This window comes from Vipera berus (assembly GCF_964194415.1).
Source record: "Vipera berus genome assembly, chromosome: 7".
Classification (NCBI taxonomy): Eukaryota; Metazoa; Chordata; class Lepidosauria; order Squamata; family Viperidae; genus Vipera; species Vipera berus.
Window position 1 is genome coordinate 10851381 of NC_138209.1, and position 27067 is coordinate 10878447.

The 27067-nt window shown below is 40.1% G+C and overlaps 1 protein-coding gene across 1 annotated transcript in view; it reads right to left on the reverse strand.

Moving 5' to 3' along the window:
• Window positions 1-24626, reverse strand: part of SCD5 (stearoyl-CoA desaturase 5) — a 36605-nt gene extending 11979 nt beyond the window's left edge. The window contains exons 1-3 of the mRNA XM_081332418.1: window positions 24192-24626; window positions 2958-3088; window positions 1250-1455 (exon numbers count right to left, since the gene is read on the reverse strand). Of these exons, the coding sequence (XP_081188544.1) occupies window positions 1250-1455; window positions 2958-3088; window positions 24192-24414 (560 nt within the window). The 5' untranslated portion in view covers window positions 24415-24626. The remainder of the gene's footprint in view (window positions 1-1249; window positions 1456-2957; window positions 3089-24191) is intronic.
• Between the last annotated feature and the right edge of the window lie 2441 nt (window positions 24627-27067).

Consider the following 27067-nt stretch of genomic DNA (forward strand, 5'->3'; position numbering starts at 1 on the left):
CAAAGGGACGCGGTGGCTCAGTGGGTTAGGACGCTGAGCTTGTCGATCAGAAGGTCGGCAGTTTGGCGGGTCGAATCCCAAGTGCCGCGTAACAGACTGAGCGCCTGTTACTCGTCCCAGCTTCTGCCAACCTAGCAGTTCGAAAGCACGTAAAAATGCAAGTAGAAAAATAGGGACCACTCCGGTGGGAAGGTAACAGCGTTCCGTGCGCCTTTGGTGTCTAGTCATGCCGGCCACATGACCACGGAGACGTCCTCGGACAAGCACTGGCTCTTCGGCTTTGAAACGGAGATGAGCACCGGCCCCTAGAGTCGGAAACGACTAGCACGCATGTGCGGGGGAACCTTTACCTTTACCTATATGTATGTATGTATGTATGTATGTATGTATGTGTATATATATATATATATATATATATATATATATATATATATATATATATATATATATATGTTTTCTGAGGTTTTCGCGGGTCTTTGTATGTAGATCTTTGGTCATTCGGGTTTTTCCCCACATAGAATTGAAGGTGTAAGAGCAACGTTTTGACGAAATCTCATCCATCATCCTCAGGCTGGTGGCTTCAGCTTCGTTCTTCTGGGAGAAGTGTGTAGTATATATATATAGTGTTTGTTAAGTATTTAGAATACTTTGCTAGGCCCCAAACATGGGACAAATCTTATTTCCTGTTTCAGCCTAACCCAAGGCCATCCACAGGCAGTAGTCACAGCAGTGACAGCTCATATTTGTGTGAATTTTTTTGGATTGCTAACGAAGAATTAAAGGGAGACTGATATGACCATTTCAAACTTATTTGTTCTCATCAGTCAGCCATACCCTTCTGAGATTTGAACCTGGGCCGATTGCACATTAGGCAATATATATATATGAAGGGAAAACGAGAGGAAATGTTTATGGTAGCAATCTGAAATCTGTAATAATGATATCTGTATGTAATTGAATTAGTACTACTCAGCCACCACGTTGCTTTTCAAATATGTGAATGTCATATTAGAAAATCAATAAAATTTGTTAAATAAAAAAAGAGAAGTTTAGGATGGGTGGGCTTCAGCTCCCAAAATTCTGGGAATTCTGGGAATTGAAGTCCACCCATCTTAAACTTGCCAAGATGGAGAGACACTGATCTAATCCAAACCTCTGCCCAATAGCTGGCTAATTTTGACCTGAAGATCTGCCACGAGGGACCCCCAGTGTATCTCCAGCCTTACTCGTGTTTACCATGATCACTCACTTTCTCTGAAAGGTCACCACCGGATCCTTCAATAAATCACTGAAATCCAGTTTTCTTCCCTTCTCAATGACATCACGATGCTTCCGAACAAAGAGCCAGCCAATATGGGAGAAGAAGAACCCGCGCTGGGCATTATGGGGATCAGCATCCGTCTCGGAGTATTTGTGATGCACCCGGTGGTCTCGAGCCCATTCAAAGATATCATTCTGCGTAAAACAGAAGGAGAAAATTAAGTGTCATGGCTCTGTGGGCCTCTGAGTCCTTCCTTGCCCATGTCGTCCTTTTAAAGCAACAGCATTGTCTATGGAGGTGCTTAGTCATCCATCCATGGTTGCCCCAAAGGTGCTTTCTCAAAAAGCAGCTGGACTTTCTTTGTTTTTCCTTGAAGATGTTTTGCTTCTCTGTTCTGTACCAGCCTGCTACCGGCCCTGCAGAAAAGGCAGGGACAACCCCTTTTACAAGAAGGCAAGAGGCTGGAACTAAGCCTGCCAAATTTATGGATACAAAAGCAAACAGAACAAGACACAAACAATGAAACAGGAGCTATTCAAGCGGTTGCCTTCAGCAAACCAGCCCTCCCACGCATTCCCCTTTTATACAGTTCAGGGCGTGGCTTCTCTCTGCCTCCTTCCGAGGTGCCCCATTGCCTTCCTCTGTTTACTCCTGATTGACTGCCTCCTGCGTCGGGCGTCCTTGAACAGGGCCAGCTGTGGGTCATCTTCATCCACGCTGTCAGGCTCACACAGCTGGGTCTGCGTCGTGACCAGGTGGGAGGGGCCTGGCTGAGGGCTCTGTGGAGCCTCAATATTATTCTCAGCAAGCTCTTCAACACCCCCCTCCTCCTCCTCTGAGTCGTCCTACCCAACTGCCGAACCCCCAGGCTGACCCTGAATCACAACATTCTCCAAGAAGCGTCTTCCATTCTTCAAGGAAAAACAAAGAAAGTCCAGTTGCCTTTTGAAAAAAGCACCTTTGGGACAAGCAACAGCGTTGTTTGCTCTATAAAAAAAGAAAAACAAAACCCAACTGTTTATGTCAAGTACTATCAAAGACAGCAGCTGGCTTAGTTTCCGAAAGAAATTTGCCCTCTGGCTATTTTGTTGTTTCTACCTCCTATGAGACTTCAGGAGTATTTTTACCTCACCCACCTGAGCTTCTAGGAGGAGAGCAGGTGGGCTTATTTTCAATATATAAATACTATAGCAAGTGCAGCCATCTCTCACCCTATAGCTCAGGGGTCGGCAAACTTGGCCCTTTTATGACTTGTGGACTTCAACTCCCAAAATTCCTCAGCCAGCATGCCTGGCTGAGGAATTCTGGGAGTTGAAGTCCACATGTCATAAAAGGGCCAAGTTTGAAGATCCCTGCTATAGCCTGTGTCATTTCAAATATTTCTCTGTTGTAGAGCCAAGAAACCAGCTGCTGGGTTTTTCTCTTCTGTGGCTTTTAAGTGTTACCTGGATAATAAAAACTGGAAAATAAATATTTCTGCAAAGTTGCTGGTTGACCAGGGCCCTGTACAATCCCAAGTATGCCTGGAGTCATTAGGTCCTCACAAGTGGCCTAAATCCAATCCCTCTTGAATTCCGTTAACTCTTATCTATTACTCTGGGAGTTGACGTCCACAGGTCTTAAAGCTACCAAGGTTGGACACTCCAGCCTTACACTGTCGCCTAAGAAGAGTGTAAACCGATGTGTAAATACCCACCTGAAATGCCATTGAATTGGCTGCAGCCAAAAATATTCGCAGAGGCAGTTTGGCTTTGTAAGATCTGTGACTCCACAAGCGATGGGCACCTGCTGTCACTCCCAAGGCACACATCAGAAAACATATGTATGCTGAAAACATGAAGGAAAAAATGAGAGAAGAAGGAGAGGTTATGAAAGCACCAAACCTCTTTGTGGTTATTAAAGTACAGCTCATACTCTCAGTGCCTCCATAGCTACGGCACGTAATACTGTGCTGATCATTCTAATTTAACCCATCTAGCATATTGGGTTGTCATTAAAAACTGCATATTGCATAAAAATGGAGAACCTGGCAACTGCATCTCACGGAGGGGTTGAAATTTAGACCGTCTCACTTCTCATTAGCAATGTTTTCTTCCTCCATTTGTTAGAAAATTCTCCATGCCTACGGTTTCCCCTCTGAGGCAGCAAAAATGGATGCTTATAAAGCTGGATTGTTTCTTGACTCAACTAGAAATGTCCACCCACAACATGTCTCCTATTTCTGAACAAGGGACACAATGCCAGGGTGGCAATTCATAATGCAGCTATGTTTTCTGTAACGAAAATCTATCTCATAATTTTATACAGGTGGCTCTCGACTTAGAACCACAAGTGAGCCCAACATTTCTATTGCTAAGCAAGTCAATTGAGTTTTGCCCCATGCTATGGCTTTTCTTGCCACAGTTGCTAAGTGAATCACTTCAGCTGTTAAGTTAGTAAAATGGTTGTTAAGTGAATCTGGCGTCCACATTAATTTTGCTTGTCAGTAAGTTGCAAAAGGGGATTACATGACTGCGGGACACTGCAACCGTCATAAATATGGGTCAGATGCCAAGCATCCGAATTTTGATCACGTGACCAAGGGGATGCTGCAGTGGTTGTAAGTGTGAAAAACAGTCGAAAGTCACCTTTTAAAGTGCTGTTGTAATTTCAAGCAGTCAGTAAATGAATGGTTGTAAGTCAAGGACTATCTGTATTACAAAATTTCAGAATAATAGTTGGGGTTACAGATTCAAGAGCCGTGGTGGCGCAGTGGTTAGAATGCAGCATTGTAAACTAACTCTGCCTTCCACTGCCAGGAGTTGGATCCTGACCAGCTCAAGGTTGACTCGGCCTTCCGTCCTTCCGAGGTCAGTAAAATGAGGACCCAGAATGATGGGGGCAATAGGCTGACTCTGTAAACCGCTGAGAGAGAAGCATGTGAAGCGGTATATAAGTCTATTGTTATAGCTATTGCTATTCAAAATATTTTCCACAGCAAAACTATGACTTTAGTCTTGCTAAGTGAGACAATTGTTAGGTGGGTTATGCCCAGTTTTGTGACCCTTTATGCCACAGTTGTTAAGAGAAAAATTGCAGTTAGGTTTTCGCTTAGCAACAGAAATTTTAGAGCTCAGCTGTGATTGTTGAGGACTAATTGTATTTTCCCTGTTTCTTTGCTAATAACACTGTCTTGATTTTCAAGCAATCCTACAGCATATCTGCTAACAATGGGAGCTCTCTCTCTCTCTCTCTCTCTCTCCTTTCTTTCTGTTATTTGCAAGAACTTTATTCAGATTGGGAATACCTCATATTAGCATCTAAACAAAATGTAAAGAAATTTAAGAACGTTTCTTAACATAAAAATTCAACACAAAAGCATTTTTTTCCATATTTATTGGATACTTCAGAGAATGTTTAAAACTGGTTATCGATTCATTATGCTAGAAACGTAAAAAAAAATCATGGTGAGGATGTTCACACATAAGATATGCAATTGTGTCATTTTCATACTGTTTTAATACCCATGAGTTTATCAAGATGATTTAAGGAATAAGAGTAGCATTTAATGATATGAATAGGATTTTGAATAATATGTCAACATTTTGAAATTCATTTACACACACACACGTGTGTGTGTGTGTGTGTGTGTGTGTGTATAAAACTATTATTGTTTTATCAATGTAAATGGTGGCACTTTTTGCCACTGAGAAATTGCTGGCAGAGAGCTAGGAGGGGACATTTCTGGGTATCACAGTTATCCAGCTAACCGCAGTTCTTCTGTACAGCGGCTTTCAGCTGCAACGCAATAACTAGCTCCCATGGAGCTAGCTGAAGCATTAAAACAGCACTTCTCTTATGCATAACCTTCCTTGCAACTTTACTGCTTAAAATTCATTTTATAACTGTCAGGACCAGACATTTGAGTTTTAATTTCACAGATACATGAAAGGACGATCTCCCCTTCTAAAGCTTAATAAATTCTAATGCTTTTCAGTCCCCAATAATTGGGGAGGGTAGCTGGCTTCCTGCTCAAAGACGTTTCTAATTCACTTGTCTTCCTCTGCAATTAGCTTTGTGTTGGCAACCCAGCCGTACTGCATTAAACCGAAGTAATTTCACTGGAACTGGGCTGGAATCTGACACTGTGCTGATTTCAGGATCGTGCAAATTATTTTACATAAAGGATGAAAACATCTCAAAAAGTCTGCGCAGTAGATGGAAGACATTCTAGCTCAGGAAAACAGAAGGCTTTTTTCCTAATCCTTTTTGGGAGCCTGTTTTACTTTTATTTTTATTTTTACAAAATATGTCAAAAGATTAGGGTTCTTTTTTAAGCAAACATCAAATGAAAGCATTATTTTTCCACTGTTTGCAAAGATTCCTCTTGGGGTTTTTTTAAGAAACATCCCCCGAAGGTTTGTTCAATGGAAGATGCTAAATTAAACTGATATTTCTGCAGATGTACCATGGTTTGACATTGGATTATCATCTAACTTTTGAGGCTACAATGCTTTCATTTCAATGGAGCTGCTTGCTCAAGCAAGCCAAAAATGAAAATCAAAGTAATGCCTAATGCTATTTAATTATATTAATTTTAAGTGGAAAACAGAAGGATATGGAAACTGGCTGCATACAGACAGTTGTAAGCAGCTTAGATTGGGATGCTTGACCAATTTTGTTACATAAAGCAAACAACAAAACATGTAGATGCTACAATTATAAAAAAGAGAGAAAGGGTTATTAATATTTATGTAGGTTGACCACTTATTCTCTAGGCAGCTTCCAGGGGGAAAAAAATTGAAGTCAGTTAAGATGGCTTTAGAATAAAACCTATTCATAATACATCTATTAAAATCAGTAAGATTTATTAGTGATGATTTAAGGTCCCTTTAGGGTGAATTGCAGTATGGAAAGCCCACAACGTGTTTTATTTGGTTGTGATATAATGCAGTGTGTGAACTGAGCTATATGGGTTTGTGGTGTGGTTTGTAGTGTGTAAACTGTGGCATGCTGTGTGAGTACCAACACTGTTGCTTGCTTAACAAATTTTAATTTAAGCAAAACACTCTTGCATGCATCCTGCTATGACTCAGCCTGGATTCAATTTGATTGTATGATACAGCAAATCAGCATTAAGGATGGCTGACAAAAATCACAAAAACCCAAAGAATCCTTGCCTAGTAATAGGAAGGATTTGAAAAGCTTTTTAAAGAATTACAGAGTTTTGAGCTGCAAGGAGAACTAAAATAAAGCCTGAATAATATTGCTTGACATTTGAGAAGACTGCAGAATTTTGCTCTTTAAATTCCAGACACAACATTTGCTTTGGAAAAGTAAAATGGGGGAGTCTACAAATAAGGTTCATCAAAGAAAATTTGGAATGTATCCACAATCGGGCCATAGGTATGATGTGAGGGAAGAGGTACAGGTAGAATTTTCCAGAATTTCCATTGCTAAGCAAGGCGGTTGTTAAGTCAGTCATGCTTCATTTTATGACCTTTTTGCCATGGTTGTTAAGCGAATTGGCCCATTTGTTAAGTGAATTACACGGTCCTTACAATGGCACTGAAAAAAGTAACTTGTGATTGTTTTTCACACTTGCAACCATGGCAGCATCCTCATGGTCACATGGTCAAAATTTGGATGCTTGGCAACTGGCTCATATTTATGACAGTCGTAGTGTCCCGGGTCAAGTGTTAATTCCCAAGCAAAGTCAATGGGGAAGCCAGATTCACTTAACAACCATGTCACTGGCTTAACAACTGCAGGGATTCCCTTAACAGCTGTGGCAAGAGAGGTCGTAAAATAGGGCAAAACTCACTTAACAACTGTCTTGCTTAGCAACAGAAATTCTGGGCTCAATTGTGATTGTATATTGAGGACTACCTGTATATCTTCTATCCAGAGGAATATTCCCACACTAATGATTCCCCATTTTGAAAAAAACATGCTAAAACAACTATTTTGTCTCCTCTGCTTTGTGTGGTTGCCCGAAAGTTTGAGAAGTCGGGTTGTCAACCCTGACCCTACACATACTGGATTTTCCCACTTTAAATGCATATTCATTTTCATTCTGATCTCTCAGTGGGCCAAGGAGAATATTAATTTGCAACATGGCTGATACGTCTTTAGATGCTTTTAAAAAAAGAAATCTACCAAGTACTGTAGCTTCTCAGCAAAGGTTTGGCAGTTCCTAGGGACCGCCAAAGATCAAACCTAACCTAGTTATAAAAGGAACAAACAGCAAAGGAACAAACAGAGAGAGAGAGAGAGAGAGAGAGAGAGAGAGGGGAGAGAGAGAGAGAGAAAGATAGGAGGGCATGGAAATGAATCAGTGATGTGCTTCTGACAAGTTGCAGATTTGAAAAGGACTCCGAGTTTATCTGTGGGTTTCCGTAGCAGGTCTTCTCCTTAGTTTGCCCCCCTGGAATGGCTCATGTTTTGAAGGCCTCCTTCTGGAGATCCTTAAATAAATGTAGGTGTTTTGTCACACACAGACATAAAACATTCCAATGGCCATACAACATTGGCAGACTACAAAACAGACTGTATTGTTTCAGATGTGAGGTGAAGACTGAGTTTCAGAAAACATCTTTAAGAGACCCAATAACATCCTCTGGTATCCTTGGGCATTTCCTAATTCTAATTATTATTCCCAGCCCCCACCTTTCTCGCACTCTCAGTAGAGTGAGGCAGCCCCATCTACGTTCCTTGACAATCTCCTACAATGCCCTTGACTAATAGTGGGAAATTACAAGCGTAATCAGATACATTGTCCAGAACATTTGGTTCCACTGATAGTGGACGAGGATACCCAAAACGCAGAACCAACCTTGTCGTCTTCATTAAAAGCAGCTCTTGTAACCAAAACTGAATACAAAATGAGGTTGCTGTGCTCCTGTTTAATCTTAAATAAACAGAGAAATAAACATATCTATTGTTCATGTCTGTGGCTATCTTCATCATGGAGAGAGGGGCGGTATATAAATCCAAATAAATAAATAAAGATCTCGGCTTATTTGAAAGATCATTCGCAAGAACGTTATATTATGGAGTGGAAAAAATGGATTGATTATATCCAGAACAAATATGGGACTAAAAAGTTTCATTTAGCATTTGAATAAGTCTTCCTTTCTTTTTTCCTTTTTTTTCTTTTTATATGTAATATTAATATTGCTTGTAGTTATCTTATATGAGCTAGAGAGCGATAGATTTAAGAGTTTATTGTTGTTAGCATATGGATGTTTATGATTGTTTTTTGTTTTTATACCTGGGAAGTCGGGGGGGGGGGAGGGGGAAATGGGGGGGAGGGGCAGGGAGGGATAGGTAGGGGTGGGGGGAGGGGGGGATTGTTAAAGATAAAATGTACTCTAAAACTTTTCAATAAAAAATAAAATAAAATAAATAAATAAATAAATAAATAAATAAATAAATGTAGGACTAGTCATGTTTCCTTTGCTTTCAACGAACAAAGGGATTCCAGTCTGCTTGCACACCTCCTTCCATTTCTAGCGAAGGCAAAAATATACCTCAGCCAAAGTGCAAAAATACATTGTCTGTAAAGATGTACTGGACATGCTTCCAGAGATAATGTCAATCATCAGATGACATGGCCATCAAAGTAAGTCAGCGGGAGAACTCATTCATTCAGTATTCAATGTCTTATGCCAACTGTGAGTTCAGTATCACAATGCTTCTTCTGGGCTGTGCCTATGTTGAAAATTATTTTGAAAAAACAACAACAACCAGGTCAGACCATGCTTGAATAGAGCCTCTTTGCACATCAATGTGAAAAAAGATACAGCTGCTTTAATGAGCAACAGAAAGGCACCATGCTAAGGCTTTACTGTATTCTCCTGAATCACTTTCAAAGCATGTACAGGTTTCCAGTCTACACAGATAGTCCTCGGCTTACGAGCAGATTTCATTAATGTTTGGGAAGAAGCAGAATTTGAAAAAATATCACAAACTAGAATCCTGATACTGGTAATTTATAATGTTTGGATTCCTGTAACCTGGGCTCTGGTGAAGCCTTCCCAAGAAATGTGCAATTTGTAGACATGTCAGAGATCACAAACATTTCTCAGTAAAGAACATGGCTTAAAATGAGTGCTGTTCAATCAAGGTTTGCTGAATTAGCTTCACGTTTTGCTTTATGTTGTTCCCTTGGGCATCACATGTCAAAATCAGCTTGCTCTGATTGGACAGGCATCGCTACCATCTTTGTTTGACGCTCTCCCTCCATGGTCCCACTGGAATGTGGGGACAGGGGTCATCAAACCTGATTGAATGATTGAGGAATTATGGGAGTTGAAGTCCACAAGTCATAAAAGGGCCAAGTTTGAAGACCCCTGGTTTAATAGATCCACAGTCTGACTGACTAGCTTCTAACTTCAAAAACAAATTGCCTCAGGATACACCAAATACTTTCATTGTATTTATAGGTTGTCTTCTTTCATATAAGTAAAGGTAAAGGTTCCCCCGCACATGCGTGCTAGTCGTTTCCAACTCTAGGGGCCGGTGTTCATCTCCGTTTCAAAGCCAAAGAGCCAGCGCTTGTCTGAGGACGTCTCCGTGGTCATGTGGCCGGCATGACTAGACGCCAAAGGCGCACAGAACGCTGTTACCTTCCCACCGTAGTGGTCCCTATTTTTCTACTTGCATTTTTTACGTGCTTTCGAACTGCTAGGTTGGCAGAAGCTGGGACGAGTAACAGGCGCTCACTCTGTTACGCGGCACTCAGGATTCGATCCGGCAAACTGCCGACCTTCTGATCGACAAGCTCAGCATCCTAACCCACTGAGTCACCGCGTCCCCTTCTTTCATATACAACTATCTAAATTGTAGATAGTTCCTTACTTGAAACTAACCATGACTGAAACACATCATAGCAACCACTCCTTTTTTTTTAAATCTCATGGCCTTATGGCCTCATATCTACAGTATAACAAAAGCTTAAAAAAACAAAACTGGAATTGTTTTCTATGAACCAGGCCAGTGAGTCTTATTAAACAGCCATGATTTTAAGTATTCTCACATCTTTTGTTATGAACCTAACCTGTATATCATTGGTTCAATGTGTAAGAATAAACTGGGATGATAACAGGAAAATCTGTTTGATATGACAGTCATGTTAGAAGTCTTCATGATGTGACCAGCTGCATATCTTCAATGCAATGTCCAGGTGTCCACTAGATAGCAGCAGAGGTAATTTGTTCATGTAGTCCTCAACTTGCAACAGTTCATCTAGTGACCATTCAAAGTTACAACCGCACTGAAAAAAGTGAGTTATGATCGTTTTTCACAGTTACGACCTTTCCAGCATCCCCATGATCATGTGATCAAAATTCAGATGCTTGGCAACTGGGTTCATATTTATGACCATTGCTGTGTTCCAAAATCATGAGATCCTCTTTTGCGACCTTCTGACAAGCGAAGTCAATGGGGAAGCCAGATTCACTTAACAGCCAGGTTACTCATCAACTGCAGTGATTCACTTAACAACTGTGGCAAGAAAGGTTGTAAATGGAGCAAAATTCACTGAACAAATGTCTCACTTAACCACAGAAATTTTGGGCTCAATTGTGGTCGTAAGTTGAGGACTGCCTGTATTTCTTTGCTACCAGTCTGAGGACTATGATACAGTAGCTCTACTGATAAGAAGCTGCCTTTTGCTATATTTAGTCCAGGAAATATTTAGAGCAGGAAAAAAATTATATACAGGTTTACAAACTATAGGAGAAAATATGCCAAATTATTCAAGAGAGATGCAGATGGATGTCCTATTTTAATTCAGAGAGTGGGGAAAAAGCTAGGAAAAGACTATTAATATTAGTAATAGAAGAAGAGTTCTAAATATAATTAAAATAAGTAGGATTTATTCCTGATTTCCCCCCCCCCCCTTTCTCTCTCTCCCTCCCTCCCTCCCTGGATAAAAATGCACCATTTCCTAGTTTCTGGTCTCTTAATAAGATTTTGTTTATGTTCTTTTGCTAAAGGTAAGGAGAATGCAGTAATCTGATTGCTTGCATGTTTTGCACGATGAGGTTTGCAATACTCTGACTGAGAGGCAGTCTGCCAAATTAATTTGTAGCAGAGGTACAAGCTGGCTATGGGTAATGAAACCTCCAGTCCTCAATTTGCAGAGAAAGCTTAGTTGGCTTTGTAAAAAAATAAAAATAAAAAAAAAATCCTGGCTTAACATTTCAAGAAACTCTATTGCCTCCTGCCTCCTGGCACTGTGAAGTTTGGCTATAAGTTCAATATAAATACCTATTTTTTCAGGGAGGAATTGGCCCAATTGAGGGTGTGCACCATCTCCTCTTTGCAATACATGACTTTTCCAAGGAGACATAAAGAAAATGGGCAAAAAGGAAGTGTTTCAATTGTCAGTTTGGTCTAGTCTCTAGTGGTTAAGGCACAAGGCTAGAAACCAGGAGACAGTGAGTTTTTAATCCCACCTTAGCCATGAAAGCCAGCTGGATGACTTGGGATCACCAGGAGCAGGTGAGTTCTAGTCTGGCCTTTGGCATGAAAGCTGAATGGTCACCCTGAGGCAGCCATTTTCTCTCACAGAGTTGTTGTGGAAAAAATAAGAACAGAAAGGAGTATTACAATTAAATTAAATAAATAAAAATAAATAAATATTAGATATGTTGGATGCCTTGAGTTGTTTATAATAAATAAATAAATAAATAAATAAATAAATAAATAAAAAATAAAATAAAATAATAAAATAAAATAAAATAATAAATAAATAAATAATAAAAAAATCCTGAAGCTTTCTTTAGAGCAGGGGTCCCCAACCTTGGCAACTTTAAGACTTGTGGACTTCAACTCCCAGAATTCCCCAGCCAGCCATGCTGCCAGCTGTTAAACATTCCATTTCCCCCACTAATTGGTATGACTTCAAACTCTCACTACTCTCAGCCATTCAGCCATCTTAGGATGGGAATGCTGGGAGTTGAAGTCCACACATCTGGAGAAAGTGGGGCTACTTCAGGGTGCTCAGGCTCAGGAATTCTGAGAGTTGAGATCCACAGATCGTAAAGAGGCCATCATTGCCCACCCCTGGACTATCTTATGCCGTTGCCTTTGTGGCCATTTTGTGGGTTCCCCTTGGCAGCTTAACTGGCCATTGTGGAAAACAATGGCATCAGAAGGACACTTCCATGTTCTTACATGAATGTGAGCACCTCATTTTCCTTCTTGGCACCCAAAAAAATATTGAAAATTAAAATATTTGTTAGAAAACCCTTATACCGGCCTTCCTAAATTTAGTACTCTCAGAGGGATTGAATTATACTTTCCAGTTACCTGTGTAGTTGGGGCTCATGGGAGCTATAATTTAGCACTGGGGTAAGTAGCCTTTTTGTGCTAATGGGCACTTGTGGAATTTGAGATCATGGTGATCTCAAAATGGTTGCTAGGATAGTTATCTTTTCATAAAATGGTTCCTTGGTGAGTACAGCCCATCACCAAGCATATTTTTCTTTGAAGGCTGAGTGAAGATAATAAATGCCCTCTCTTCCACCTGTGTGTTTTCTTGCCACTGATGTTGCTTACTACTGTACTAGGGGTGACATGACATCTTCCAAAATTTGAGGACCTGCTACAAAAAAGGGGGGGGCAATTTATTTTCGTGAAGGCAGGACAAGAAGCAATGGACGGAAACTAATCAAGGAGAGAAGCAATCTAGAACTAAGGAGAAATTTCCTGACAGTGAGAACAATTACTTCATGCTGGTGATTCATTCTGGGAATTTCTTGAGGTTTCTGTATGACCCAGAGAACTTTAAAGATGACATTGGCACAGACCTAATATTGCAAACCTAATACTGGTGAGTATGATCAAAATGTCTCCCTGCCAGGTAAGTATAAACATAGGAATGCAATCTTTAAGTGGCTAGTTCTGAGCTGCTTCCAAGCGAAAGTTTGTCTTCCAAACATCTAATATCTGTAAAAGGGATTTTATCAGTGACATCAACATAGGGTAAGGTAAGAAACTCATAGAATGCAGCAAGCCAGGATATTAGATCATGATTTGTTGAACAAGCAAACATGATCTGCTTGAACCCTACTCTCAATCATACTTGCATATAGTTTTATTTATTTTTATTTTATTTATTATGGAATAGAATAGAATAGAATAGAATAGAATAGAGAATAACAGAATTGGAAGGGACCTTGGAGGTCATCTAGTCCAACCCCCTGCTCAGGCAGGAAACCCTCTATACCATTTCAGACAAATGGCTGTCCAGTCTCTTCTTAAAAACTTCCAGTGTTGGAGCACCCACAACTTCTGGAGGCAACTTGTTCCACTGGATAATTGTGTTCACTGTCAGTAAATTTCTCCTTAGTTCTAGGTTGCTTCTCTCCTTGTTTAGATTCCATCCATTGCTTCTTGTCCTCCCTTCAGCTGCTTGTCCTGATTGGTGTGCCACTCACCTAATCTAGCAGCATCCCTCAATATAACCTTTTCAGGGTAATGTTTGAGACCTTGTGAGGAGAAGAAACTCATGAGAAATTATAAAGGAGAGCTAAGAAACAATAAAAATATTTTCTCCACTGGGAATAAAAAAATATTGAGGGCTGGAAGAAAATGAATCAAATGCAAATCTCATTTTGTATAATAAAATGAAGCCTAGGAAGCCTTGGAAAGTGATTAATGACCTTGATTTTTTTAAAAAAAATCCTATTCTTTATTCATTTCTGTGGAACCAGATGGCAGTTGTCCATAAATCCATAGCTAAGAAAAATGATCACCATCTTTGATTTATTGTGTATTTCTCCAGAAAGGGAGGATAAGTTTTTTTTATAGAGACATACAGGAAATAATTTAGGTCTTGACAAAAAATGTTTGTCAGGAGAATGTTTTGCAATTTGGGAAAGAAGGCAGGGTTATCTCATGCCATCTGTCCACCCTATTCTGTCAGACATGACAGAGGAATTATGATGTAAATACCTGGATTAGAAAAAGTGTAACATTGAAATTTATGTGGAAGCTATTCCAGTTATCTGAAAAAGACAGCTTGTGTGGTTCAGTGGCCCTGCAGAATAGTTATTTTTATAAGCCTTGAGGTTGATACAGTTAAAACCTATGCTCTGTGGTCTTTCCCTTGTAATCTTCTGACGCTATTTAAGCATGTTCAAACCTATGGAGGCTTTTCCATTAAAGAAAAAAGAGAGAGAGAAAAAGGTGTTCTTAGCATCAGATGAGGATGTAAGGATAGAAATGTTGCAGTGCTTAAAAAGCTCCAAATAATAAGAGAATATTTATGAACTAGCTCGAATAATAGATTTTGCAATGTTTCAGGATAGTTGTCAGTGTTCTTGATTAAATTTAGACTAATTTCCCAGACAAAAGGGTTCCTGTTTATTTCCAGATACTTTTTTCCCTCTAAGCAGTGCAAAAAAGGTAGGCACTTCGGTCTCATTAAGTGAAAACTCAGCCTTTTGCTGTGGTGGGTTTCAGCCTACAGAGAGCTATGATCTAAGATCAATTGTACTGAGATGGCGCAGCAGAAACAGCGTCTCCAAGGGGATCCGAGAACAAAAGCTCAATTATATTTTTTTTCATAACAGCCAGCCACAGATGAGAAGGAGATGCAATAAACAGTTAGGTTTAAAATGTTACTTTCTAATGCAGCTTCAATTTAGGGAGTTCTCCTTTTAAACATGTTTGAATTATTTTAAATACGCCTTTATTAACTTAAATATAAACAACAAAGAAATACGATGTTCCAATTGCACATAAACGCAGCCATAGAAAAATGAAACAGAAGCAGCGAACAAAAAGGAGCAGAGACAGGGGAGGCAATTGTTGCCCAGGTAACATCTGAATCAGAAGCAACTTAAAAAGCAGCCTTCCTCATCCTATCTCCTTCAAATATGTCAAATTGCAAGCTCCATCCTCCTCAGCAGCTTTTTAATCAACATGAGTTTGCATGGCTTTGTAATACCTACTTGGTTTCACAGGAGAGAGAGAAAAGATGAATTCACTTGCAATGAACCAGGTGGGAATTTGTTTGAAGGTTAGTTGGTTGCACAGTCTGATCCAATCATGGCTTATTCCATAAATCACACATAATAAGGTATGGTTTAGCACATAACTGGGTACCAATAGAAAATAATATTTGTAGGTTGAGGATAAACGGTGGGGTCTTTGGTGCTCTCTGAGCTTGGGGTTTTTCCTGCAGATGTTTCATTACCCAATTAGGTAACACCTTCAGTGATAAGCACTGAAACACTGAAGATGTTATCTAGTAGGGTAATGAAACGTCTGCAAGAAAACAACCAAGCTCATAGATCACCAAGGACCTTACACAGCAGGGTTCACACAATATGGTTATGAGAACCATAGTCTGATAAGCCAGCTTTCCTTAACCTAGTATCCTCCAGATGTTAACTCCTAGGAGTGCCAAGTAGAATAATCTTTGGGCACACCAGTTGAAAATATTGGGAATTAAGGTCAATATGTTTGGAAGACATAAGACTGGGAAAGGCTACCACTGTGCTAACCCAAAATGTGGCTTGTTTCTTTGAGGCTTAATACGCTCAATGAATCCAACCATTCTGGTTTGCAAATCATAGTTTATGGCTTCGGGCATTGGGGATTTGTTGGAATTCGTTGTTGGAATGTATTTCTACGCAACAACTACAGTACTATTCAGCCAGTAGATGGCAGTATTTAAAAGTTTGGCTCTATATATACTCTCTACCAGAAGTCCCCAACCTTTTGGGCACCAGGGACTCATTCCATGGAGAAAGGTTTTTCCATGGACCGGAGGGGGCGTGGTTTTGTGTGTTACCTGCATCCCACGGATGGGGCTTTGCTTATTTGTGCAGACCGGTTGCTGGCATGCCGCAGCCAGGTACCGGTCCCCAGACTGGGGGTTGTGGACCCCTGCTCTATACTCCCAAAGATGCTTTTTCAGGAGGCAACTGGACTTTTGTTTTTCTTTGAAAACATTTCAATTCTCGTCCAAGAAGCTTCTTCAGCTCTGACTGGATGGTGGGGAATGGAAGGATTTATACACCTTGCAGACAGCTGATCATTTGCATTCTTTTAGAGAGTCGTTGAGGCCACCTGGAGGTTTATCTGTGTGTGTCCCCCCCCCCCCCGGTCACCTGAGTGGTGCAAATGGGTGTGGGGCCTTCTTGGAACTGTTGAAAGGACTGTGTTGTAGACTGGAGATAGATGATGTCGTATCCCTCCCCCTCTCTTGACATAGATGGCCTCTTTGGCCCCTCTTTCAAACCAGCGGTCCTCTCTGTCCAAGAGGGAAGAGAAAGAACTGGAGAAGATAACAAAATACAAAAGACCTGCAACTAGACGTAGAATGACTGTGGCAACAGAAGACAAAGCTAATATCAATAGTAATAGGTGGGTTAAGTGCAATCCGAAAACAACAGGAGCAACACTAGAATGCCATTGGCCTTGACACATTCACATCAGTCAATTGCAGAAGGCAGCTTTACTCAGAACGGCTTACATCCTACGACGATACCTGTAACACCATCAAACGTCCACATCTGCCTGTCCCAGGTCCTTGCTAAGGACTCGATAGGTAGACAAAAATGCCAGATCCAGTCTGAACATCTGGTTGACCGTGGACAGTACCATAATAATAATTAATAATTAATAAATAAATAAATAAATAAATAAATAAATTAATAGGTTTTTGTGCCTTTCTAACAAGACAATGGTGAGAATCAAATTTCAAAGATCTGGCTTGTCCATGGTTCCCTCAGGTTTATCTGGTTTTATAGTTACATAATGAATAGCATTATTAGTATTGACATGCCCAGTGGAGTCCCCAGCAGCTTTATTATTAACTTCAAAAAAAGCAGAATTTGGCATTCTGCTTTTATGTTCACTCATACAAGCAAAGTCTTTCAGCAAGGTTTCAGAGTGTCTCAAATTCCATTTTTTTGGGTGGGTGGAATTGTATGACTTCTCTTTCAATGTTGAGAATGGCTTCACAACACGACACCCAGGGCCACCTGCAGTTCCTAAAAGCTTATGCTTTTTGATAAAGTTTGAAAGCCGCACATGGATTTCTTGTGATATTTGGCTATCACAAACACATCTCTCTGCTCTTTAGTGAAGCAAAATTCCAAAAGAAAAGAAACCCTGAATATTTTATATGTTATTGTTCTTCTGCGCAAACTCTCAGTGGTTTATTATCTGCTTTTCTACACTGTCCTTTGGTCTTCCTTCCTCTCCGCCATTGTCCTTCAGCATCTTGGAAAGTAGCCCAAATTAAAGCAATTCCAAAAAAGATATATTGCCTGAACTATACCAAGAATGAATGAATACAAAATAATTCTAGCCTTGGGGGGAAAATACTTTTTCTGTTAGGTCTAATTCACTCAAGCAGCTACCCCATCCTTTACATAAAATTAATATAGGTCAGGTAAACTGCCGGATACAAGACAGAATGAGTGTATTTCAACTTTTGGAACTCTCTCTCTCTCTCTCTCTGTAGATATAGAGATATAGATATAGATATAGATATAGATATTATAGATATATAAGGTAAAGGTAAAGGTTCCCCCGCACATGCGTGCTAGTCGTTTCCGACTCGGCCGGTGCTCATCTCTGTTTCAAAGCCGAAGAGCCAGCGTTTATCTGAGGACGACTCCGTGGTCATGTGGCCGGCATGACTAGATGCCAAAGGTGCACAGAACGCTGTTACCTTCCCACTGTAGTGGTCCCTATTTTTCTACTTGTATTTTTACGTGCTTTCGAACTGCTAGGTTGGCAGAAGCTGGGACGAGTAACAGGCGCTCACTCTGCTACGCGGCACTCGGGATTTGACCTGCCAAACTGCCAACCTTATGATCAACAAGCTCAGCGTCCTAACCCACTGAGCCACATATAGAGATAGATAGATAGATAGATAGATAGATAGATAGATAGATAGATAGATAGATAGATAGATAGATATAGATATATAGATATATAGATATATAGATATATAGATATATAAATACCCCTCAACTCCTGAGCACTTGAAAGAAACAAGTCCCTGATGTTTTCTTGGCAACATTTTTTAGAAGTTAATTGACTTTGTCTCTTTTCTAGGACACAGAGAGAGAGACTGGCCCCAGAGTCGTCCAGCTGGCTTCAGGCCTAAGGAGAGACTAGGTCTCCCAGTCTCCTGATTTGCAGGCTGGTTGGTGCCTTAAACCACTAGACCAAAGTCGTAGACAGCCATGATCAATGCTTCTCACTTCCATTCCACTAATGGAGTCAAAGGGTAAGATTCTGTATAAATGTTAATGTATTTTGTAGCAATACCTTATCCAAGTCTTTGGGGAATTCTGAGTGTATCATATTTAACTTGACTTAGCAAGTTTGCAAGGCAGCCTATTGTTATTCCTAAATGTCACAGATTACCTTTCTTTGAACACATACACATACATTCTTGGAGATATAGATCCTTCATCTGTTGGGAAGTTTCAGAGTAAAGAGATAAAAGTAAAGATTCTTATTAAGGAAATTCTGGGGATTGCCTGGACACCTCCACGTTAACCCTATGGAAGTTGTTTGTCATTGCCATTTTCTGGAATTTGTTTAATGACCCAGTTTAGCTTATAGTCCTGAGAAATTATGGGGCTCATTCTTTCAGGTCTAAGTCTGCTTAACTTTGGGGGAATCAGCCAGATGATACCACTTCCTCTGAGAAAATGTGAGATAACGAGAATTCTCTTCTTAAATTGGCCACAAAAAAAATTTTGAATAGGATTTTTGGCCTAATGCACTTAAATGGACTCCAGAAGATGGTAGAGGACAGGAAAGCCTGGAGGAACGTTGTCCATAGGGTCGCGATGGGTCGGACACGACTTCGCAACTAACAACAACAACAACAACTTAATTTTCATGCAAGGAATTCGTTCTTCAAAATAATTGTAAATAATTGCATTTTCTAGATTAATAGGCTGAGAATTTTAATTTTAATTTTAATTTTAATTGGGGGCTTTTACTTTTTCAGGGACTGTTGTAATTTTTTTAATCGTTTTTAACTTTTGTATTTCTTGTTTTAATTACCCTGTAAACCGCCCTGAGTCCTTCGGGAAAGGGCGGTATACAAATCTAATTAAATAAATAAATAAATAAATAAATAAATATACCCAATGGAGCCCTGATGTAGTATTTTTTACTAGAAAAACAACACGAACAACATTGATTAGCCTGATTTAAACAAAGATCAGAATTGTGCAAGTCATACATCATCCCTTATGACATTTTATGGAAGTGAAAGTTGGATTTTGAAGCAGGAAAGGAAGCGAACTGATGCCTTTCAACTTTGGTGTTGGGAGAAGATTCCTGAGAGCCCCATGGACAGCGAAGAAAACAAAACAAATGGATCCTTGAACAAATCAATCCAGAATTCTCACTAGAGGCACAAATGAGCAGGCTTACATTAGCCTGTTTCAGACACACAATTCAAAGTCCCAGCTCTCCGGAGAAGGGTCTAGTGCTGGGAAAGATGGAAGGAAAAAGAAGAAGAGCAGCAAGATGGATGGATTCAGTTATAGTAGCCTTGAGTGCATGGTTGGAAATGTCAAAGGACCAGGTTTGGGGCAGATCATCAAGGAGAAGATCAATCTATGCAGTCACTAAACAACAATGACTTCATGGGATGTAATCAAATTATTTAAACCAGGGGTGTTAAACCTTGGCAATTTTAAGACCTGTGGACTTCAACTTCCAAGAATTCCCTAGCCAGCCATGGAATTCTGGGAGTTGAAGTCCACAAGTCTTAAAGTTACCAAGGCTGGACACCCCCTGACTTAAACCAAAAATCACTGAAGCAGATGATTAACTCTTTTTCCATCTCTCTGCTCTATTCCCACTTCTCCAAATATAGTAAGCAGCCACATCACCTGTAACAATATCCATTTAATGTGCCTCATATTTATGCAGCAAGGTTTCAGGAGGAGCCCCGGTGGCCGAGTGGTTAGAATGCAGTATTGCAAGCTAACTCTGCCCACAACCTGGAGTTCGATCCTGACTGGCTTGAAGTTGTAAACGTAAAATGAGGACCCAGATTGTTAGGGACAGTATGCTGACATTGTAAACAACCTAGAGACTGCTGTAAAGCACTATGGGGCAGTATATAAGTCTAAGCGCTACTGCTAAATCCTCCAAACTGCTCACCTTTCAGTCATCAAATCTCACTGACAAAGCCAGGTTTCTGAAATTGCATTTTTTTAACTGTCTGGGAAACTTTTCCAAGAATGCATCTGTATTCAGGAGTGATGAATCTTGTGCCAAGATTAAAACGGAGAGAAGAGTAACAAAGTGGTTCACCACTTAGTCTCTATAAACAATCCACATAACTTACAAGTTATGAGTCTCAACTGTTATAAGAACAAGTGCTTTATCCAGGGTGGAAAGCAAAGAGATTTACAGCTCCCAAGTGCCGCAGAACCCTGATTAATAAATGATTTCCTTCCTTTATTCCACCTCTGCCCCAGCAAATTCTGCATTTTTTAATTAATCATTATTTCCCAAGACAAATGTGTTAATCTCCCAGGGGAAATAAAAAACCCTGTCCCAAATAAACAGTGTAGGGATGTAGAGTAACTTATGAGAATGGGGTGGGAGATTAGAATTGTATTGTTCCTCCAAGAGGAAAACCATTATTATTACGAGGGGGGGGAAAGAGGGTTCATTAAATAAAATTAACAAAATTAAGACTTGTACTCTTGAGCAACCAAGATTCATTCACAGCTATGCTTTTTAATTTCTGGAAAAGGATGATCATTGCTATAAAATATTTTAAAAAGAAAAGCACAATAAAGCTTTTCATAAAATATAGGCCCAACAGACCATTATTTTGGAGGGCCTTTATTACCAGTTTTTCCATCTGATGCCTTCTGGCAGTTTACAGAATTACAGACAACATAAATGTATCGTACAGAACATTCCCATATGCTAAACCTGGATTTCATAACACCTCCTCCTCTTCAACTGGTAAAAGCTCATTATAAATTGATTTAATAATAGAAAAAAAGAAATCCCACAGCAACCATGACAATGGAAAATACTTATCTGGATTTTGTTACTGTCTGATTGCTTAGGCTCTTTATAAGCTGCAATCTCTGGGTTTCATAGAATAGAATAGAATAGAATAGAATAGAATAGAATAGAATAGAATAGAATAGAATAGAATAGAATAGAATAGAATAGAATAGAATAGAATAGAATAGAATAGAATAGAATAGAATAGAATAGAATAGAACATATGGAATGGAATGGAATGGAATGGAACTGGAACAGAAGAGAAGAGAAGAGAAGAGAAGAGAAGAGAAGAGAAGAGAAGAGAAGAGAACAGAACAGAACAGAACAGAACAGAACAGAACAGAACAGAATAGAATAGAAAATATGGAACAGAATAGAATAGAATAGAATAGAATAGAATAGAATAGAATAGAATAGAATAGAATAGAATAGAATAGAATAGAATAGAATAGAATAGAATAGAATAGAATAGAATAGAATAGAATAGAATAGAATCTGGAAGGGACCTTGGAGGTCTTCTAGTCCAACCCCATTTAGGAGGACCTAAACCATCTCAGACAGGTGAATGTCTAGCCTCTTCTTAAAAATCTCCAGTGATGGAGCGCCCACGATTTCTGGAGGCAAGCTGTTCCACTGGTTAATTGTCCTCACCGTCAGGAAGTTTCTTCTATCTTTAGTCCACTCTTACAGTAAAAGCTGAAGCATCATTTCTTCACTAAAGGAGAAGAAGACAAGACTCTAAACCAATTTATGTGCCGCTTAACTCCCAGTTCATACATTCAAAAATACGTTAGCCTTTCTTCATTTCTGCTTTTCCAGTGTTTGCCATGGAAAAGGGGTAAAGGGAGCACTCATGTAATGTTGCACAGCTGCTCTGCTTAGGAGAAGTCTGTAAATGTATTTTACATTGGCAAACTGATGTGAGAAGGGAACAGAGAACAAAACACACCAGTTGCTTCACAATGGGGATACTGTGGGATTATAAGAGGAACAGGTTTTCAGTCCACCCAAAAGGGATATAGGTTTCTCTTTGACAACGGGGTGGTGAGAGACCTGGTTAAGGTTCTTGACAATAAGCAAGGTTTTTGACAGTAAAACAATCAACCAGTGGAACAGCTTGCCTTTAAAAGTTGTGGGCGTTCCAACGTTGGAGGCTTTTAAGAAGGGACTGGACAACCGTTTGTCTAAAATGATAGGGTTTCCTACTTGAGCAGGGGGTTGGACTAGAAGACCTCCAAGGTCCCTTCTAACTCTGTTAATTGTGGTTTCCTCAAATTAGAAAGTTCTGAATCCTGATCTGCCTTCCCTACATGATTATCCTAGAAAAACATCCTATTCTGGGAATCTGGGCCATTTTGGTAATGCAGTATAAGTACGTATTTCCATTTGCTTTGCTTTGTCCTTTAGCATCTGATTATTTCATATTTTATCCTCTGCCCCATTATTATAATTTTCTTTGTAGAAACCTCGTTGAAAGAAGAACAAGCTAAGCCTAGATATATAATGATTCAGCAGCATAGGAAAAAGACAATTGTGATGCACAAACGTATTTTCTTTGTACGGTTTGCACAGGAATTAATTTTTTGTTTATACAGTTTGCACAGGAATTAAAGTTCAGGTGTCACCTTTAAATCATTTTTCACATCTTGGTATGAAATTTGGTTTGCAAGGTTAGCACCGAATTAAATCAAATGCCTTGGCAGCTAAGGCTGCCCAGCCACAGATTGAGAATAGAGCTATCTCCCTGCATTGTCTAAAATTAAAGAAGCTGACAACACAATAAGAAAAATATTCACAAAGCAGAAGAACATCTATCCTAGCTGCAGGAAATAAATGGAAAAATCCATATTGCTATGGCTCACACCTTCAAAAGGCAAATGGTACAACTATTGAGAGTTAAAATTATTCATCACCTTTCTGAAATTGTCTCTCCTCAGTCCCAAAAAGCCACTATCCTATAATTATTTCCCTAGAAATAATTCCATTGAACTCAGTGGGACTACTAAGTAATTATGTATAGGATTTCACTACGGTTATACTCTTATGCATCACGAAGTCAAAACTGGACAAGTACTGGTGAATTTTTGTAAAAAAGACTTTCCTATAAGAACCACCTGCTAAAAGCAAAACAAGAAAACACTCTAAATCTTGAAAGCAAGCTTCTAAAAAATAGAATACTTAAAAATCAGTGAGAGCAACCTCACTTCATGAGTTTTAGATATGGAAACAGGTTCCTTTATTATCACTTCCTTACTAATATTGCCTTTTTTCTCATACGATACCTTTGTCACGCAAAATATTTATGAGATGCTGTACAGTATTTATTTTGTCGGTGTTTTTCCCTAAGGTTGGATGCATCTAGCCTATCCAGGCTACTTCAAAGGGGGCGTTTACAAGGTCAGTTCCTGCAGATTTGTTAGCTTCGAGCTATCCTTTTGTCTAAAATATAATCCAGCAAATTATAAGACTAATGAGAATTCATGCTGCGATCAGGCCTGTTGATGAGTAAAAACCTGAGATTTTAATCTGTTGGGAAAAGCACCAAAACAGAATAGGCTTATTCAATCTGGACGAATCAATTGCAAGAGTTTCATTTTTCAAAAGCTTCTAAAGAATGAACGATAATTCTTGCAAACAAAACTGGAAGTTTCTAACCTACTGAATCTAGCCAGTCCTTTTGTGCCCGTAAGCCAAAAATAATAACAATAACAACAATAATTCTACAGTAATGCTTCCCCCCCCCCCCGCCCAACACACACACACTTCTTAAACAGGCACTCCATTGTGAATGAATTTTCCTGAGGAACAGACGCCTCTGAAAGAATCCGAAATTGCAGGAATTGCATGAAAACAAGGCAACCCGACCTCATGGAGGAAAATGCTTTAAAAAAAAAGAGAAAGAAAAGAAACTTACCCCAGATCAGAGTGTACAGATGGGCCTTGGGAATGAGAAGAAGAGAATACACAGCCCCAATGTGAAGCAAGGCCATCAGGATGACATTCCTCCACACAATTTGCCTGCCTTCCCCTTTCTGCTTCTTTTCTTCTTCTCTTGATCCGAAAGGGCTCTCGGCTTGTCCATTGCAGGACACGTCTGCCTCTCCATCCCTCATGCTCTTGGCTCCTAGCTTGGACATGACGGGCCCCAAAGAGTACCACACTTGGTGATGGACCTTCACCGGCTGCCAACGCCGGTAGGAATTCTTGCTTTGACTGAAGGACTGGAAAAGCCAGAGGAGAAAGGGGGAACGAAAGCCTGCGATTCTCTTTTGTTTTAGGGGTCGGGCTTCTGGTTTTTTTTTTCCCCTGCCTTCCCTGCCTTTTTCTCCCTTCCTCTCCTTTTCCTTCCCTGGACGGTTGTTCAAAGGTGTCTAGGGATGTGCGGCTTGGAGTCGAACAGCTGTTGCCAGCATATTATCCATGCTGCTGCTGCTGCTGCTGCTGCTGCTGTGGCAAAGCTGAACTCCTCACAGTAACAGAGGATGAAAAACAGGGGAGGGGGGCAGGGGAGAAGGAAAAAGAGAGAGAGAGAGAGAGAGAGAGAGAGAGAGAAAAGAATGGGAGAAAAACCCTGCATAGCTACAGCCAATCATATGCCCGCTCTTAAAGAGATCCAGAGGGAGGGAAGGGAAGGAGAGGGATGGAGAGCAGCGCAGAATCCCTGCCTGCTGCTGCTGTGCTGCTGGTGGTGGTGGTGGTACCTATCGGTTAAGCCGCAGGGACAGAAATTCTCCAGCTCTGACAAAGAAGAATGCCGTGCAGATATTCCCCATGCAACTGGAATCAGAGGGAGAGAAGATCGGTTTGGGATTAGGAGTAGCCCAAGGCATTTGGGGTTTGGTGTGCAAACCGTGGTTAAAACCCAAAGAGATTAGGGTGATCAGTGAAGCCAGATCCTGAATGGGCTAGGGTTATGTGTAGGTCTGCCAAAGGAGACAAGAGTGGAATATACTATTAGTACATTTTGAACCTTTGTAGTTTGCAAGAAAGGTCTTTACTATTAGGTTCAAAGCATTCACAATTCAGATGCAGGGATCTATCTATCTATCTGTCTGTCTGTCTGTCTGTCTGTCTGTCTGTCTGTCTATCTATCTATCTATCTATCTATCTATCTATCTATCTATCTATCTATCTATCTATTTATCTATCTATCTATCTTTCATCTATCGATCATTCTGTTAAATATAAATATGTCATCATGGTAAGTCCAATATCTACAAGGGCACTAAGCCCAGAGAAGCTGATTTAAGCTGTTATGAAACAGGTAGATAAGGAGAGCAGCTGAAAATAATCTGTAATGCAAGATGTTTAACAGCTTTTCCCAACCCATTATCCTCCACAAATGTTGTTCTACAGCTTCCATTGTCCTAGGCAGCAAGACAGTTGGAGGATGAATTATTGTCTGGGAAAGGAAATCCTGTAGTCTATCCTTCAGTTTAAAAGACATCAATAGAATACAATATCTTGAATGACTCATACTTCATATTAAATCCCAAATTATATACTGCATGGGCTAGCTACCATACTATTAAAAAAGAGTTTGCATCAGGTTTTGGAATAGCATAATTTAGAAACAAGCCTCCTTAGTCAGGAAGAAGCCTTGCTGAACTTGAATGTGATTACTCAATTGCTCTTCAGTAGATTTATATAGATGGTGATACTTGATGTCTTCCCATTTTGTACACCCCACAATTCATTTATCCAAATTCTTACTAAAGTCTATCTGATCCCAATGTTGCTTTAATTAAAACCTCAAATTAGACAAGACACGGATGAGATGCTGCAAGGGAAGAGAATAATCAATCTCAATTATATATATATAAAACAGCGTGTGGAAAGGAGCGAAGCAATCCGTTTTGGATGTCCTTGATGTCAGATATGAACCAAGGATATAAGATAGCTTTTCTCAATCTGTTGCTGACCTTAGCCTCCAGCCTGTAGTTCCAGCAGATTGAACAGGCTACTTTAACACAATGCAGGAAGAGTTTCATCTTGGTGGCTGTTTGTCAAAATCAGACCAAAGTCAAAGAAAAAGCTGAAAGAAAAAGAGAGAATAAAGATTTCTCTCAGTTCCATGTCCTACATCAGTCTTCACTCTGTGGTCCAGATATCCTTGGCATCTTTACCCTGCAGCTAAAGCAGGTTCTTTGTAACAACAAAAAGGATGAGTTAGAAATCCTATACAGGCGCAGTATAGGTGGTACCTTGCTCAACAGTAGTAACTGTGAGAGGGATCTTGGAGTCCTGGTGGACAATCACTTAAATATGAGCCAGCTGTGTGCTATGGCTGTCAAAAAAAGCCATCACAGTGCTAGGCTGCATTAACAGAGGAACAGAAACAAGATCGCATGAAGTGTTAATACCACTTTACAATGCCTTGGTAAAGCCACACTTGGAATACTGCACCCAGTTTTGGTTGCCACAATGTAAAAACGATGTTGAGAGTCTACAAAGAGTACAGAGAAGAGCAACAAAGATGACTAGGGGACTGGAGGCTAAAACATATAAAGAAGTGGGTATGTCAGACTTCCGGTTTTGCGCTGTATCATATTGCTGAGGGATTGCGGAGTTCTGCACCCCACGGCTAGTTTCACCCTGCCAGAGGACCCTAAATGGGTGTAAAATTGCCCTGAAGAGGTGACAAAGAAAGAGGGGTGCCCTGATGATCGCAGAATGATGGCGGTCATTCCACTCAATCCGGGGGAAGCCCTCTAACCCAACAGGAGAAAGGCTGGCCACACCTTTGGCTGCACACACTTGCAGCCGAAGTCCAAAGGCATTAACCAGAAC